This window comes from Symphodus melops, assembly GCF_947650265.1.
Source record: "Symphodus melops genome assembly, chromosome: 12".
Classification (NCBI taxonomy): domain Eukaryota; kingdom Metazoa; phylum Chordata; class Actinopteri; order Labriformes; family Labridae; genus Symphodus; species Symphodus melops.
In genome coordinates this window covers 6054653-6073310 of record NC_136702.1, presented here as the reverse complement: position 1 = coordinate 6073310, position 18658 = coordinate 6054653, and the positions used below count along the sequence as shown (strand labels likewise).

Below are 18658 nucleotides of genomic sequence, written 5' to 3'. Positions count from 1 at the left end.
TAATATACGGTACACATTAATGCATGCTTTTTAGGTGCACCTAAATCATATACTTGAAAATACAAAAAAAAAAAAGGTGTTGAATGAATGAATTCATTTTGAGTAAAATTAGATTGCTGTTGGAACAAATTCTATCCTGGAGAGAAGTGACTGACAGAGTAGAGGACATGGGGGGATTGGGAGGATGGTTATTCGCTGTCAGACAGTGAGGGGATCTGACAGTCTGAGACAGTAAACACACCTAAGCCAACCACGTAACCCTCTCACCAGATTACATTGGAAAGCATTGTTTTGTACTCTACAGGTTTTTCCAAATGAAGCCCTTTTGGCTCCAGAAGAATGAAGATAGCTCATCTGGTCAGAACATTTATTTAGGTTTAATGAAAAAAAAAATTCAGAAGATTTGCCAAAAAAAAAAAGTTGTAATACATAAAACTGTATTATTGTACTGATTTACGACAGACATTCAGTTTCTGTTTTAGTAACCAAAGTCTAATCCTCATGTTGTGATGAAAACATCTGGAAGAAAATGTTAAGAGTCAGGAACATCCCCAAATAATGCCCAGTTGGCATTTGTCATGAATATAAAACGACAACAAGATTTGTGCTTCCACATGGCATCAAAGAATAACAAGTGTATTTTTGTCTACAAGATTTATTACAAGTTGAAATCTCTTGCACGTTCATCCAATACAATGTCTAAGAAAACATTCTGAACATAAAATGCATGAAAGATGTACAAGTATGAACAAAATGGGAAATGAAACTACAAGGCTATCAAGGTTGATCATTCTTGAGAGTTAGGCAACATTAGTGGTGGACATTGTAACATGTCTTAATTAAGCAGGTTGTACTGTTAGGGAAAGATTGGTAAAATATTAATGGATGTGCACCCATGAGCTTTTTGTCAAGACAGTATGTCAAATCTAGACATATAAACGGTATAAACGGTAATGCCAAAAAGACGAAAGACCTTAATGCCAAATCCAATTGATGTCTGATAGTCTGTCATCCCAATTCATTGTGATTCTGTAAACTTAAGCAGGTTTAAAAAAAAATCAGGGACCATGACTGGGTTATGAGTTTTGATTCATAATTACAGTATTGTCTCCAACAAAACGACTGTTTTTTTTAAAGGAAACGGTAACTTACAGCAGTTTATGTAAGTAAAAATAAGCAGGGGATGATCCTAGACATTGCTATGTGTTCTCTCTGTGTTCCATCTGATGCTGTCAAGCTAACAGGGTGAGGCACTGAGTGATGCATTTTGTTTTAAACGTATAACCATATAGGCGCAAATAACAAAATACAGAGGGAAACTTCAGTGCACTTTATTTAATATAATCATATGCTGTCATTATCTTCTGATGTCTCATGTAGGGTGGAAAGCTCAAACACTGTTAATAGTGATGTAGTACTGTGTTAGAGATTTGCAATATACTGTAAGTAACATAGGATCTTAAAAAATTAAGTACACATGACATCTTCTTGGTTGATCACCAGGTGATAGGAGGAGTAAATATGACCAGGTGGAGGCGCTAGGGTCCAAGCGGTTAGTTTACGAGCCTGAACTACAGAGGCTGAAGTGCTCGGAAGTCGCAGTTTGAATTTAAGCTGAGGTTACTGCTTGTCAATCCTCACTCTACCTCTCCCTGATTTCTGACTCTATCCACTTTACAGTCTCCCCAATAAAAGACACTACATGTCCCACCAAAATAAAACATTTATGACCAGGTGTACAAGGTAGAAAACTTACCCCATACCCCAACTAGCTAACAACAGCTGAACTTAAACAGCATTCAACAAATGCAAAAAAAAAGTTGCTTGCCTTCAACTAGCTAACATTATGGCTTGTATTGCAATATATTATCAAACAAAAATGCTAGCACAAATTCTTGTCAAACAGTAGCTAGTTTTCGCAGATATGTTACATGCCAGATTTTCTGCCTGTATATGATGTGTAAAACTGGAACAATAGCTGTAAACAAAACATTATTTGAGCTTCCTACCCCTTGAGGAGTGAGACATTAAAAGAGAAATTGCCATCATGTGTATGTGTACAGGACTGATATGGGGTTCAGTAATCAAGGAAAAAAAGAATTAAAGCAAGGAGAAAAAAAAAAAAACCTTTTCGATTGGAGACCCCATCACTGAGACTTAAGTATTTGACATTATGGGTTAGAGATGCAAGCAAACAACTAAAACTGTTTACAATCTACTGTTCAAACAATGTTTAACTGTTCTGCTCTGACAATATTTTTGTTTGTCTTTGAATTTGTGTAAAAAAACAGCAACATTCAAATACAAACCAAGACTTTAATAAAATATCTTGCAGCTTTAAAACAATCAGTAAAAAGCCAGAGGTTTTACAAACATTGTACATGGACTGTACTTGTCTATATTAGATCTACTTAAGGACTCTGTCTGGTTGAAAGACCTGCTACCTGTTTATTTGTAATGATTCGATAACTTCTTCACTCACCGGACCCACAAACAGTTAAAGGTTTACAAGTTAATGCTTAAAACAAAAACGGCATCAAATATAAAAAGAAATATTTTCATTTCACTCTGAAATGTCCATCACTCAGTATGAGCAGAGCTTGATAAAGGCTACAGGAATGAAGCACTGAACAGCAGTGCGTCCTCATGTGTTTATCTGAGTGCATCCAGGTTTTGTTTTCTGTAGAGGTGAAGTACTAGATCTCTGATTTCATCCCTTTTCCTACGCACCTGCTGACGCGGAAACCAACGTTCTAGGTGTAGAGGGAGGTCAAAGTGCACCACGGGATCCTGGGAGCAGAAGCACAGACGCAGTTTCAAATTACCTCATGTACGCCTCCAGAAAGCTTAAAGTTTAGACATCCTAATTTAAAGCTGTGTCTTAATGTTGCAGCGGCCATCTTTACCTTTAGAAAACTTTCGACATACTGCAGCAGATAGAGGCCGCAGTCGCTACTGTTGTCCTGAAGGGGAACTCGGCAGTGACTGCTTTCCATCTGGTCAGGACTGAAATCATCTGATGAACCACGACGTACCTCCCACTCTGATTGCAAGTAGCTGTGAGACAAACACCAGTACGCTTAAAATAGTCCGAAAACAAACACAGGCAGCAATAGAGAGATGAAGCGTCATACTTACTCCCTCAAGAGTTTAAAGACTCGCTCGTGAAGAGACAGTTTGAGAGAATCCATGATAAGAATACACGGCCTACAGAGGAAAGCACATTTGTTATTAATGTTTGAATCCACATGAACATGCAAAAACAACAAAGTTGTTAGATGAAGGTTGGACAATCAGAATATTTCCTTAAATATGCCTTTTTGGAGATTTGATGTGAAAAACTGAACCACTTTCCATACATACAAATGTTCTTTATAAGAAGGTAGCTGCACCAGTTGATAGGAGTAACTCTGTGGAGCCACACACTCACCTCTTACAAACTGTTTTTCTCTGGCAGGTTTGTTCTGTGCAGTCCTTCAAACAAATAAAACAAGGTGAGCACATTTTGAAGAACTGTTTATATTATAATATTTGTTTGGTGAGACAAAAAGGAAAAATACTTTTAGTCCCAGTGAGCAGAACTCTTTCTTACCACTGGACCAGGTGCTGGGTCTTTGGTGGATTCTCCTGGAGCTTTTTCTAAATTACATGAAAGCAACCATTACCTACAGCTTTGCAAAACATAAATTAAGTGGATAACCGATGCATTAGATGTTTAATACACAAAAGCTACTGTCCAACATACCTGTTGCTGTGTCCGCATTGTCATTCTTGTCTCGTGGGGAAGGAACCTCTGTGTTATCATTCGAGCTTTTTGATCCTTGAGCCGACTCTGGTTCTTTTACATCTTTGGTTACGTCATCACTACTTCTATTATTTGAGTTTTTACTGTTCCAGGCCTCGAGTTTTGGCTCCTTTATTCCAGGAAAGCAAATGACGACTAAATACCAGTGAGCTCTAAACAGAAAGCAGAGCAATATGACATGTGTGATTCTAGAAAAATAAAAAAAACTCTTCAAAATACATCATTTTTAGTCATTTACTCACTCTTGATTGACAGGCACAAAAAGGAAGTCTTTTTCAAAGATGTCCACATGGCGTGTCCATGTTTTCACCCGTTGGTGCCGCTTCTGTCTCTGACAGCTGGGTACAACAAAAAGCAAAAAAAAAAAAAAAGCAGCTGTTGGTGTTAAAATGTATTTACAGGACCTGAACTTAAACACCACAAAGCTTCAGTAGGCAACATTATTTCATTCGAATTTTAGTCATTGTAAATCACGGTTAGCATTTCCTTTAAATACATGTGGACATGGTCTGTGTGCCACCGCCTCTTTGTATTTATTATATAAAATAACAATCCAGTCTAAATATACTATACTTGATTTATTGTATAACGATTGACTGTGCGTCTTCCTGTAATCTACGTCATAACAAGATCAATGCAAAATGCAGCTCCAGTGAAACTTGTTGCCCTTCACGTTCGGTGCATCATATGGTGGGAGGGGCTTAGCCAAGTCAGACGAGGTTGCCAAGGGAGAGGAAGAAGGTTGTTGTTTTTTCCATGAGGATGTTCACGTTGCCTACTGTCACTTTACATTGTGTCAAAACACACAAATATGAACAAGATAGAAAATGGTGCACTATTGTTTTAATCACTATTTACGTCTCATTGGTGTTGCCTTCACTGGCATTGTCCCTCCGTGTCAGCTGCTTGTAGAAGAAGCTGCTGAAGATGTGGCAGCGTTCGGACAAAGCCTCAGAGGAGTTCTGAAGGAGATATCTAGTTTAAAAAAAAAACACATCAAAAGAGTCAATTAAAAATGTAATCTCTTCTCCACCAGCTTATGTGGAACCACCGTACCTGAAGTAGGATGCCCTTTGTTTAAAAATGTGCAACTTACTTAAGGTAAAAATCTATGATGACATCGTTGAGGAACTGCCCACTGTCGAGACATTGCAAGTCTTCCATTGTCACAGTGATGCCTCCTTTTAATGGTGGAGGAGGAAACTGGATCAACCTACACAAAGGTGGGAGAAAGTGTGAGCTGGGAAACAATAACAGGAACCATTAACATTAGAAGTGTAGCTAAACGTCTGACCCTGCAAAGAGTGACTGTAGATTCAGATCTGAACCTCTGACAAGGACTGAGTAGAACATGTGAAGAAACAGGGATTAGGATTTAATACATTGCTACTAAACCAACCCTGAAAGAGTCTTTTAGAAACACTACTAATTTATTTGTTTTTCTGGGCTTTGGTCTTTATTTGACAGGCGACCTGAACCCGGGCCGCCCGCCCCCTGGAAGACAAGTACCCCGCAGATGGGGCGCGACCCAACCACTAGGCCATCTGCGCCCCATCAGTACTCTATTTGTGACAATGGATCTTGCACAACATAGAGATGGATTGAGACCGAGGTCAATGTCAAGACGGTTGTCCGAAAATACTTTCAGCCAAAGTTTGAGAGTGGAAACCCAAAACCTTACATCACTGCATTCCTATTTCCTCTTATTTTTGTACTCTTCAGATTGAACTGGCTAAAACATTTTTCAAGGGGAAGCCATGTCCCTGCTGTGTTGCATGAGAAGATATAGTATTGAAGGGTTCATACCTGTGAGCGAGGCCTTGATGTTTATATTTAGTCCAGCTGCGGTCGGGTCTACACAGAGACACGGAGTAGGATGCGGTGGTTCTACGATGGCACAATGTGTATACAGGAGTGTTGTTCTCTTTTAACTTCTGTGGGAGGAAATGTATTCCATAAGAGAAAAAATACACATCCTAATACTTTTCAGCTGCCAGCGTTTCAGAATCAAAGGGTCAGCATCCCAAAGATGTATTTATTCAGACTTTCCTTGTTCACTTGTTTTTCCTGTTCTTGTTCATGAGCACATGACTTAACTTTCCTGGCACGACAAAAAATTCAATTACAGCAAAGACATAAGTCATCTTTTTACCAAATGCATACCTGATGAGGTAAGAACTGCTTTTTTTAAGAAGCCAAAAAGGTCGAAAACAACTCACCTCAGAGGGAACTGTTGACTCTTGATTCTTCTGGCCCTCGTCCGGTTTGAGTTGTGTCCCAGTGTCCCCGACTGTCGTTGTTTCCAGGTCTGGTACTTTCTCGTTCTCTTCCTGGGACGCGTCCTCAAACTGGATGACTGGTGAAGTGTTTTCCACTGCATTACAATGTGAACCATCATCTGTGTCAGTGTTCTCCAGACCAAGCAGAGAGAGCAGGTAAGAGTCACGACCGCTCCTTCTTATCAGCTCTATGCTTTCATCCAGAGTCAAAGCGGGAGGGTTCAAGCCGTCACCGGTGATGCCGTCTGTACCATAAAGATCACTCTGTCTTTCATCGGTAAGACCCTTGACACAGTCCATTTCCAGGAAAGAGCGCAACAAAGCCCCCTTGATTCCCTCCAGAGGATCCGTCAACGTTAACAGGATGAAGGGGCTCGCCTTGTCTATTAAAATAAAGTGATTTTAATAAGCACCACGAATAAAACATTAAGAATATTATTTAAATATGAAGCAATACTGCAAGACCAAAACATGAAAGACAAAAAATAATTTAAAAAAAGAGATGAAACTTTGAAACAATGAAAAGTATAAAAGGGGGGGGGGGTTAAAGTCTTACATTTGCAAACCAAGAGATGGATTTTCTCTGAATGGAAGAGATAAAACTTTAAGAAAAACATGAAACTAAGGGACAAACACTAAAATATTCTTTGACATTTTAACATTACTCATCTGTGCAAAACAAAGCCTAAAAATAATCGTAAGGATTACAATAGGGTCCTTCGCACTGGTCAGTGCTTCGGTCCCTAAATATTTGAGATAGAGTCACAAAGTCACAAGAAGTACTCAGACACACTCCTTTGGTGCGTTTACCAGACGACCATGAGACCAGATACAAATGACAGAACGAACGCCAGCCTTCTCACCAGAGTTTATGCTTCTCTCTTGGTTGACGTATAGCTCAACAAGATCCCGCTGTACAGCAGCAGCGCCGGCGTCTGACACACAAAACAGGAGGGCAGCAGGGAAGGATTCTCCATTGCTGAAGTAAAGCCCCTCAGCTTCTAGTTCTTGGTGGTCCCAAACACTGTACCTCCTCAGCTCCTTACGCTGAAAGGTTAACATCACGTCCACCTCTTCACTGGGGTCTGGGGGGCGGAGGGGACAAAAAGATGCTCGGTTAGCTTAGCATTATATGGTAGCATATGATCAACACTGTTGCTTTTCAGCTAACTAAAAAACAGTGTCAGTGCCATCTACTACACACTTAGTGTGATGTTCCAGTGAACAATCTGCAGTTAACTCAAACCCAGCTCGAAGCAGGAACATACCAAACCAAGTACAGAAAATCCCAGTGCATGCTGGGAAAGTCTAAAATGATCTAAATTGAAGGAAGAGCAGGTTTAAAGTAAGTTGTGAATGAAGACGCGTGAGGCCTCAGATGTTCAAAATGTTCACTCTGAAGAGTTTAAGTTGAGCCAGTTTTGTTGATTGACTGATTAAATGATGACTGAACGACTGACTTACTGATTGTCAGACTGACTGACGGACTCATTGACTGGCTGACTGATTGATTGGATTGATTGATTGGATTTACCCTTCACCTTAATTGGAATTTGTGTTTGGCTTCTCCCTCGTCCTTATTTAGCAAGCTGATATTTGCCAAATAGCACAAATTACAGCCGAGGATTCTGGGAATCTCAGAGTGTGTGTGTGTGTGTGTGTGTGTGTGTGTGTGTGTGTGTGTGTGTGTGTGTGTGTGTGTGTGTGTGTGTGTGTGTGTGTGTGTGTGTGTGTGTGTGTGTGTGTGTGTGTGTGTGTGTGTGTGTCCACATCCTCAAAGGACAAATCATGAGTGTCTGGTCAAATATTTATCAGACCTATTCAGTGTTCATTCCAAGTCATTTAAAACCATCCTAACAAGGATGATTTCTCAGGGCTCCTACAGGAAATCACCTGGTAATTTATGGTCATGTTCCTATTATGGCTGAAAACATCATTCATTGGTTGTGATGTGCAATTGGACTAGAGGGATCAACAGACTTAGTGAATTTGAAGAAGCCTCCTGAAGGCTGAATGCTAAAAGTACGATTTCAGGCTGATCAACCCGATTTATGAGTTCTACGACTCATTTTGAAGTCGGGGTAAATTTCATTCCTGAGGTGTTCACTGAGGCACGCAACCGTATGTACAGCTGCTCACAATCACTCAGATTCATTTCTGACATGTTTGATATTTCAGTAAATATTTTGGTGACTGCACACAATCACACAGTGTGAGCAGATCTTGAGCCAACTCCCCGGACTCCGTACACACTGACAGACAGAGCTTGTGGTCACAGCAGGAATTCCCTTTTTTATCCTCCTCCCGCCTCCTATCATGAAAGACACTATGGCAGAAACATCTGCAGACCTGCGGTTGACAGGGCATATTTATGATTTAGCCGCTCGTCAGCTTGTTCCTAATGGTGTTGTAGACTGTGAGTGTGCGAGACAGAGGAGGAGCACGTTTTTACAGGTATTTGTACCCCAGCATATGAGACGACTGAAATCAGCCTCGGTCAGTGCGATTTGGCTGTCAGGCATGTTTTTCATCCGAATGGTCATGATTTGTTTTTCAGAGTAGTTTGTACAAACATGTATCCTCATGATATGGCTGACAGTCAGTCTGGACTAATAAAGCTCGCTCTTATGTTTGACAAACGTAGTTTTTACACACGTCAAAGATCAAACCTAAAAGAACAACCAGCTTAGATCCCTGAGGGGGGATTTCACAGTCTAGAGGTGAGAGTGCACCAGAGCCTCGAGGGCCTAATCCAGGAACACACACACACACACACACACACACACACACACACACACACAAAGACAGACACTTACACACTTCAGCATCTTAAATAGAACCAGTAATCTGGCCGTGGATGGTGTGCAGACTGCATCACCAAAACAAGATGGGATGGCTTTGTCTTGGGTCGGAGTAAATACAACCCAGACCATAAGGTCAAAGGCAGGTCAGCAGTGCTCCACAAACAATGTGATTATACTTCACAATACAATGACACAAGTTAAAAACAACTATTGTCAACATTACCTGTCAGGGGAATGATGATATATTCTTCTGTTATCTGTGAAGAGATTTTGACAACAGATACAAATCATGACAGAGATTTTTATAGAGAATATGAAACAATCAACACAACGTACGTGTTTGTGTGTGTGTGTATGTGTTTGTGTGTGTGTGTGTGTGTGTGTGTGTGTGTGTGTGTGTGTGTGTGTGTGTGTGTGTGTGTGTGTGTAGTTTATTCAGCTTACCATGATGTCTCCAGTGGATTTCCCGTTGTAGCCTCCACAGTGCAGGGTGAAAAAGTCCACACTCATGAGGGAGAGGTCCTGACTGGGGATGAGAGAACCTGAACCAGGATCTTCTACAATTACACTCACCACCTGCCACACACACAAACACACACACACACACAGACAGGTCAGCATGATAAAGATGGCAAACATAACTAATACACAATAACAGTGACACAATACACTCTATACTACAGTGACGACAAGCAGATCAGATTATGGAAACCATAACAATAACACACAATGTGTAATATTTGAAATCTCTTTACTGTGGTGCCATCTAGTGGTAGCCACAGGAATTACATTTTAGGCGTTGCACCCAGCTGCTTATTAGTACAAGAAGATTATCATGTTATACAAATATGTCTCTGAACAATACCTGGATTTAACCACTTTGAAAAACGTCAAGAGGTTAAACTGTGAGCTTTAATCATGGCTTTGCCTGAGCACAGTCCTGTCAACATCCAGGCTGCGGTCTTTTTGTGGTTATCAGATAGATGAGACACTTTAGTTCGCGCCATTTTTCAATTCTTTACGTTATCTGCTACTCTCAAACATTATCTTAGATTTTTTTTGGTATAGCTCAAACCTTTGCATAAAACCTACAGTATATGAAACACATACTTGACTTTTAAATATATTATGCAAACTATAGTTGCATATATATCCCACAATGCAATGCAAAAACGACAACAAAGAAACAGCAGAGAATAGCAAAAAGGTTACTGCATACAGTCCTTCATGCTCCAATCAAATTTAAAGTAAAAGGTTTCATTTAGTTGGCTTCCATCTTCTTTATTTTTTTATAACTTCATTGAAGAAACATGGCGCTGCTACAAGCTACCACCATCATCCAGGATGCTTACAGCAAGTGAACATGACCTACTGTTCAAAACATATTCATTTGAGGCAGGAAGAAGCTTTATGTTTCATGATGGGTGTGAAAATGAAAAGAAATAAAATTGCTGAACACGTCTACAAACCTGTCTGTGTGGTAAATCAGGAGCTTCCGTTTGTTGGGCCACATCTCCATGTGAGGTTTGTTCCTGTTCTACGGAGTCTTCTGCGGCGGCCGCTGCGTTCACTGTCGAGCCGCAGCGCTGACCAGCCTCACTGCCCTCCTCATCGTCACTGGACAGCACAACTGAAATGTGCACAAGAGGCCTAGTGTGAATCCTCTCTGTTTAGTTACACACAAAACACACAACCAGGAACGTGCACGTCTTTAATAGATACTGCATGAATGAGGTATAATGGGCTTTGAAGGCAAGCGAGGATATTGGTAATCCTGCAAAAGACAATTGAGTAGTCTCTGAGGAGGATTCACAGTAAGAACTAAGATGAAGGACACCCCCCCCCCCCCGCTAACCCAAACAAACGCTGCAAAACAAACTAACACCACTTAAGAAAGAGACAGTCGAGGGCAAAAAAAGACCCTGGAGCCATGTGGCTGAGGGAAATCCACTCAGTGCTGGTTAATTAGGTCACACAAAGAGGTGTTTTGTTCTAACTTCTGCCAAGGAGCTTTCGTTTTTGTTTATAAACGTTTGTCTGTTTGACCTTACCTCCTGTATGTTTCTTAGAAAGATTACTGGATAACTGGCCTGACTGACTTGAAGCTTGCAGTGAGGGTGAAGAATCGGACTAAAGAACGAGCACGAATTAAAGATACTGATGTTGACATTACAGAGAGGGTTTTTTTTTTTTCAGCCAACAGAAATAACATTACATTTAAAGTGTGACTCTCTAAATGTCTACGAAAAGACCATCAAGAAAGCTCATCAAGCTCTAGCCAAAGAAAAAAAGGTAAGGACGTTGACAAGAAGCAACAAGGTTCTACAGTAGAGCCTCCTGTCACTGTGTACTCACTGGGTTCAGATGTGGGGATTTGGGGTGAGTTTTCCTGGCGTGTGGTAACAAGCAAGTCTCCAGCCTTTAAATTAGGAATCACGATTTCTCTCTGATCATCTGCTCCCACTGTGAACTGCACAATGGTTGTATCCACGCTCTCCAAATCGCCATATTCTCCACTTCCTTCTTCCAGACAGGCTTGTGCAGTGCCCGTCTCTTCATCTCTTTTATCTTCTCCCGAGAGCCGAAGCACACTTTCGCGATTGCGTTTAGGACTGAGTGTTCCGTTACACTGGGACAACGCTTCCTTTCTTTTCCTCTTCTGTTTGGACGACACAGAATATACAACTCTAATGTAGCGTAGACGCGTGATAGCGTTATTTTTTTATTTTATTAACACCAGACGAACAAGAAAAGTTGCAGGCATGTTTACATAACGGAGAGTGTGTCTGTTTGTTACAGGACTTCATCTCTGTGACGATGAACGACGCTCACCGAACTTTTGTGTTGCACGTCTTTGTCTGGATCGCTCAACCTTTCCTTGATGCGAGAAGGAGAAAACTCATCACAGCCTCCGGTGTCCTCTGCAGGCTCCCAGCTTACCGACAGCCCGCAATCTGTACGGGAGAGAGAAACAGTTATCTATCGAGCTGAAGGACTACTACTACTTAGAGAAGCTAAAAAAAAGTGTGGCTCAAATATGAACTAAAATTAACTTGCAAACGGTTAGCGAAAATGAGTTGACTAAAAAGAGAAGAAATCTTAAAGATTTTGGGGGGAAGCATCACTGTGCCAACACGCTGATGAGGCACTGTGAGGAAAAAGTTAAAGCACCTGTGACGCACCCTTACATACCTAGAGCAAATGTTTCGAGACTTTAAAGGCCTTTACTGTGACAGTGTGACCGTGTGACAGTGAGTTTGCTACTTCAAATGAAAAAAAAAAAAAAACACTTTTCAAGTCATATAATCCATTCTTCCCCTTGACAGAGAAGAAGCATTACTTTAGGACTCCAACTCAAACTGTGATGTGGTAATAACAATAGTCTTCAGTAGCAGAGAGCAGCACTGAATCAATGATCATGAACTTTTATTTCTCCGTGTGTACACACCAACAACTTCAGTACACGTGTAGTCCTCTCCGTTGTCCTGGCCAATGATCACGTCCTCGATGTCTTTGTTCTCTTCTCTGTCCTTGTCGCCTTCAGAGTTTTGTAGCCGTCTCCTGACTCTTGAACTAAAGAGGTGGAAGAAGAACACAAAGGTCTGATGAATTATTTAAATTAAAAAAACAAACATTCACATTAAACCCACATTAAGTATTAAAAACGCATATCTGACGAAGAATCTCAAGTTGTTCAACATCTGAGCGTGTTATTATTGTGAAATAAATCCAAAACACTTTGTTTTCTGCTTGGACATCAGCAGAGCCAGAGATTGAGTGAGCTGAGCCAAACGCCATTAAAAAGTCATTTCTCCGTCTCCAACAAATAGAATAAACGACTCTTTAAAAGAAAACCTCCTACTGCTTTTGTGGCTTTTCCTATTCATTATTCACAGGCCTATGTGAAAAACATTCACACGCTGCTGACTTGACAAGTTTACTAGCACAGCAGCATTTGTGAGCCAAACTGACAGCCCACACAGAATGTAAGCAAACAGAGTTTTTATTGTAGTAAGTCCTATTATCTGACTCAACCTTTAAAGTGACACGTCCCTGTTTCTCTTCTGAAACCTTACTCTTCATGTTATTGCAGAGTTGCTGGAAGAGGATCTGAACAGAAGTCGAAGGAGGAACTGTTCGCCACTTGACAATATGCCTTAAAAGATGTCTTATAGTCATGACTAGCGGTGCAACTGGTCAAAGTTATCAGTGATGGGACCTTTGGATCAATGGAAAAATCTGTCTTCATGGTTTAAAATAAAATAACTGCTGCTAAATGTCCACTGAGTCTCAGTGAGAAGATGTAGAAACAGGAAGGAAATGCAGTCTTTGAAAAAAAAAAAAAAAAAAGTACTTTAAAGCAAGATTTCCAGACTTCCATACAGAATAAAAAGTGGTAAAAAGTCTTGATGTTTCCCTGAGTCCTTTTTGTAAACGCTGCTTTGACTTACACAGTAGCCGTTTTCACATAAACACCCCTGAAAAATATCCACATAATTTCAGGCATCCCTTTAACCTAACAAACTCGAACAGATCGCCGCGTGTTCGGCCCCAAAACTGAAGGTATACGCTTTTGTCTGACCCACAACATACAGATGCATCCTGGGCAAAGACACGCACGTCTGCTAAATGAATGGTGTCTGTACGTTATGTATTCAACATAGTCAAAGCTCTTGTATTTTGTGGATTACAGAAAACATGTTATTCACAGAAGGGCTTCAGTTTGTATTGTTAATCTTCTTTGTTAGGGGTAAAAACACTGTTTATAAACTGATGCAGCTTTTTACGTTATGTTATTTCAAATACTGATCCTATCTGTGACATGTTTAACAGTGTATTCCTACCTATCAGAGGACGAGGAGGGGCTCTTCTGGTTGCATGTAGGGGTTACCCTCTTGTTTTTATCCGTCCTGACCTCAGTCTTCTGACTCGACCTCGTTTCTCTGCTGATCGTGGTTTCCTCTCTGCTCCGTCCACTCTCTCTCCCTGTGCTCGACAGGCGTCTATGATTTTCCGACGCACGGCTCTGTTTCATCCTTTCCAAATAGTCCTTGCCGTGTTCCGTCTGCAGGACATCTGGCAGGACCAGACGGGGCTTCCTCCTAAAGGACAAAACAGGGTAGAAGACATTCACAACCTTCTTTAAATGGCATTTTCTCCACAACATTGAGCTTCCTCGAGCAAATGTCACTCACAACATCACAGGTCAAACTTGATATAAAGCAGCTGACTGGGAGGGAGGGGAGGACACGGCCCCCGGTGGAGATAAGCCATGTGCAGAGTCATGATAAGCTTTCTGCTTATCATGACTCTGCTATAATTAACTGAAACTCAACGACTGGTCACCTGTTCTTCGCTTTTAGGCACTGTGGAGACATTCCTGCAAATTATTATTTTTTTTTTTTACAACATTTGGGGAATTTTTTAATAAACCAAATAAAACTTCAAAAAATATATATATATAAAAAAATCCTCATCTAAGTTACATTGTAAATAATACCATTCTTATTGTGATTGTGGTTGGCAGTACAATGACTAGAGTCATTAGCTTGTGAAGGCTCTTCAAATAAAGCTCTCCAGTCTGCGCCTGCTTACCTGTCCATGGCAGCGAGGATGTGATGGAAATGCTTAGATCCATTTTTGTGTGGTGAATCTCGTTGTCTGAGTTTACATCCTGCAATTGCTGTCCAGGACACCTGTTAGAGGGAATATAACAGTGTGAGAATGACAATGAATTATTACAGCCCTGTTTCCACCACAACATTTTTTTTCTGAATGCAGTCAGACATAGAGCAAGGATATTTGTATACCTGTCCTTCTAACTTTCCATAGTCTGATGAAAGACATGTCATGGGAATTCTGAGGGGATTTTCCATCTACAATTAACAGGGTGATTAGTGACCATGCTTGTAAAACATAAACTCAATTAAACAGCCACACATTTCATGTAGTCATCAGATGTGCAAAAGGACCAAGTGCAAAAAGGCAAAGCGTTGTTTCATTCATCGTACTCAGGTTAGTTATCAATGTGTAGCCGCAGCTATTGAGCCACGCAGGTTTAGAAAAGGCTGGTTGAAAAGTGATGTCTTGACAACAATTCAGATTATTACTTCACCTTCCTCATTTACTTTCCAGGCAGATTATATAAAACCACCTTGTTCTTACAACATAGTAAAAGTCTCCTAAAACAGTATAACTTCTTATTTCTGGTTTGTCACTATTTCACAGACAAAACCATTTCACCAAATCAACGTTTTTTCAAACATCACCTGTGACGGCCCAAAAAATGAACATAACAATCCAAACAAAGGATTTTAACATAACTAACATAATGTGTACTATGTAACACTACAAAATATTCATATAGTAACTTATTTTAAGTGTAGTAACACAAAGTTATGGCAGCAGGTCTGTGTGTGATTCCCCTTTCTCATGCTTCAGCTGAATTATGTATTATATAACAAGGAAGTGCTTACTGATATTAAAACATAATTTAGCAATATAGCAGCGAGGTAAGCAACAAAAAAAAAGAAGATCATAAATTCAGTGCATCATCAGCAAAACTTACAAACATCAAGAGGGCAGTCAGTCATAAAGAAGAGAAAGAAATTCAAGCTTAAAAAAAACTTAAATCTCGGCAAGTTGAGATGCTTGATAATTAACACAGCATGTTTCAGATTTACCAGGTTATCCTTTTTAACAGTGAAAGGAATAGTCAAGGCTCTTCTTTGCTCCATCATGGTCGCAGATCTGGTCTCTCTGCAACGCTGCCAGAAAACAAACAAGAAGACAATCCTCAACAACAGAATAGACAGGTGGGGATTAATATGACAATTAAATCCCTCATAAATCACACATATTTATGCCCTTGTGTGTACCTAAGGTTCACAGTCTGTGAGGGGACTCGTGTAGCTGCAGGATGAAATGATGCCACTGAGAAGTGACTCAGGTAACTTTTTTCAAGATATCCCGTGCATATGAACACTTTTAAAGGCACTCCCTTAACAAGCACTTGTTTAATAGTTTTTTGGGGGGGTTCCACAGCTGCTGGAGTAACAGAAAGTGAAAAAAAACTCATAATGGAGGGATATTAGCGTTAGCTGCTTGAGCTAGTCAAAGCTACACACAGGAGGATAGGTAATGCTGCTCACCCTTATTCAGAGCTTCCCTCTGCACTGACATAGAATAAAAAAAAAAAAAAGGTTTTAGGGCTGCTATTTTCAAAGGAAACGATCTCCAAAGCAACAGGAACACATTTCAGCTGGATTCATTTCAGTATTGTTTGCAGGCGCTTCGGTATTCCCTCTCAACATCCGGTGAACAGTGGAAGTGCATCAAGAAAATACTTCGAGGGGGGACAAAAAGGAGAAACGCTGGTTCCGGGCTAAATTTTAAGAGTCGTTATAAAGAGTACAGAAGGACAGGTTATAAAAGTTTTGTTCATTTTTTTATTTTGTACTTATTTTTAATGAAATGTATAGTTTTGGTCTCTGTATTATAATATAAGATAATGTAAATAAACAGATTACTCATATAGCAAATAATATGACTTACCATATACTTACACTGCTGTGTTAAAATACAATGATGATGCTTGCATTTAATTTAGTTGTTGCTTTAGCCAAGTCTACTAAACCTCTTTTTTAAAAGGTTATCTTTCTCTGTCCTTGTACACAAACGTATTACCAAAAAAACACAAATATAACCAATACACAAGTGTTATTTTTTATTTTTTTATTGATACAGCAGGAAAGACATCAGGCCTGCTCAGCCCCTGGAGAGAGGTTGATGAGTCAGCCTTCATACTCTGCAGTACATAAAAAATAGGCCTTTATTTCAAAGAGAAGATGCTGACTAACCCAATAAATGTAATGCTGTGACCATCTCAATTTCAGTGAGATGCCTGAAGCCCACTAGCACACCAACATTGGTAATAATCGTTGTTGTTGGGTTTTTTTTTAACATGGTTACTTTGCATGCTCTCTTTGAAAAAGGAAGAAGGAGTTGGACATCAGCCACCTTGGAGAAAATGGACACCAGAAAGCCGTGAATTAACGTGAAACGAAATCCATGGTTCTGGTATATATTGTTGAGAAGTGCATGTACATTGTCCGGTTTTTAAGCAGAATCATCAAAGGATTGTAGTCCTTTAATGTAAAGATGACTAGCTGTATTTTCCACTGAGGTGACTTGAGTCCTATGTTCAGCTGCTGTTTAGCGTCAGGAGGAGCCACATTTCTTCACAGCTGTCTCTGAGGATGTTCCCGAACCTGCTGCTCCACCATCTCCTTCAACAGGTCCTGAGCTAAACACGACAGCCGGGACATTTTCTCCATCTTTCATTTTAGCTAAAAAGAAAAGAGAAACCTATGTCAGTCAGTGATGTGTGCAGTATAAAGCTCTTCCTACATAGGCCTACATGGACACTCCCTCTACCTCTAGTGCCCCTAATCCCACAAAAAGGTAACACATGTAAGACTTGAACAGTTATCTCAGCCTCCTGTATGAGTTAAAACTGCTGCAGGGATCCAAACAAATGAAGTAACCAGTTAACTGTGATCTTTCAAGTGTCCAGACAAGTTCAAAATCTTTAAACTAGTGTTGAAACTGAGGTCAATTTTCTTTCATATGATGCCTCCTACAGTATATGTGATTTGTGTTTGCCTGATTCTGCATATGGATGTGTGCATGTTTGAATGTGTGTTTTAGTTATGTGTTGGTCTTTTATCTGTGTAACACACTTTGTAACGTAAAAAAGTGCAACATAAATAAAGCTGTATTATTATTCTGTGTATCCTTCTACAGTAGTGGTTGTTGTCTTACCTTTAGCACTACATGGTGTCAGAATGGGTTTTTCCAGTTGCTCCCCCTCAGCAATGGAAGCCCGGATCTTCCTAACCACGTAGATGCTAGCTGGGGTGTGAATGAAAAGGAATTTAAATTCTGTTAAACTGTGCTCAGTGCTCGCCTTGTACAAAAGTACAGAATGAAATATTCTCTCTCTCTCTCTCTCTCTCTCTCTCTCTCTCTCTCTATATATATATATATATATATATATATATATATATATACACACACACACATATATATATATATATATATATATATGTTTTTATATATATATATACATATAAACATATACATATATATACATATATACATATATATATGTTTTTATATATATATACATATAAACATATACATATATATATACATATATACATATATATACACATATATACACATATATACATATATACACATATATACATATATACACATACATATATACACACACATATATATATATACACACACAGACATATATATATACACACACACATATATATATACACACACATATATATATTCTATGGTTCTGAACCTCTGACAGTCTTTAGCATTCATCACAGATCCTGTGTCGGGTTGTCTTGAAGTCCTACCTTTAATCAGCAGTCAGACCATGTTTTTTTTTCTCCTGCTTCAGTCGACGGATAATTATCGTTCTCTGTTGCAAACAAATGCAGCTTCCTTCTGTGCTCAATATAAATACATGTACAGTTACAAAAGCAAACCCGGAAGTTACAAAATGCATTTACAACTAGGGGGCGGGGCTTGTAGCTCTGTTCTAAAATATGATTGGCTGTGCTGTTAACGCAACGTAATGTCCGCCAATGAGGTTATGAAAAGGGATAGAAAATAGGATTTCAGGATTGGAAGTATATCCTGTCCAAAAAACATTATAGTCGTAGTATAGTATGGTTATTTTC

General features: G+C 39.7%; 1 protein-coding gene and 1 long non-coding RNA gene across 6 annotated transcripts; both read right to left on the bottom strand.

The window, feature by feature from the left end:
* Positions 1-637: 637 nt before the first annotated feature.
* On the bottom strand, positions 638-16268 carry LOC306832284 (sentrin-specific protease 7). Of its 5 annotated transcripts, none has more exons than XM_079356844.1 (24): positions 16040-16268; positions 15767-15935; positions 15572-15655; positions 14699-14764; positions 14484-14584; positions 13733-13990; positions 12337-12461; positions 11721-11842; positions 11244-11547; positions 10358-10518; positions 9333-9464; positions 9112-9145; positions 6948-7169; positions 6025-6467; positions 5612-5739; positions 4902-5018; positions 4664-4780; positions 4048-4143; positions 3746-3957; positions 3593-3639; positions 3431-3474; positions 3139-3207; positions 2907-3057; positions 638-2790 (listed from the first exon to the last, which is right to left on the bottom strand). In XM_079356844.1, the coding sequence occupies exons 3-24, from the start codon at positions 15626-15628 to the stop codon at positions 2653-2655; spliced, it is 3144 nt and encodes a 1047-aa protein (XP_079212970.1). In that variant the 5' UTR covers positions 15629-15655; positions 15767-15935; positions 16040-16268; the 3' UTR covers positions 638-2652. The 5 variants fall into 5 exon arrangements, with proteins under 5 accessions (XP_079212970.1, XP_079212971.1, XP_079212972.1 ...); XM_079356845.1 differs by having other exon boundaries at positions 15767-15932; XM_079356846.1 differs by lacking the exon at positions 15767-15935 and having other exon boundaries at positions 5612-5736.
* Positions 16269-16607: 339 nt separating this feature from the next.
* LOC306832876 lies at positions 16608-18499 on the bottom strand. Its single transcript, XR_013780282.1, has 3 exons — positions 18332-18499; positions 17712-17801; positions 16608-17236 (listed from the first exon to the last, which is right to left on the bottom strand). It is a non-coding gene; the product is annotated as an uncharacterized lncRNA (long non-coding RNA).
* Positions 18500-18658: the final 159 nt, after the last annotated feature.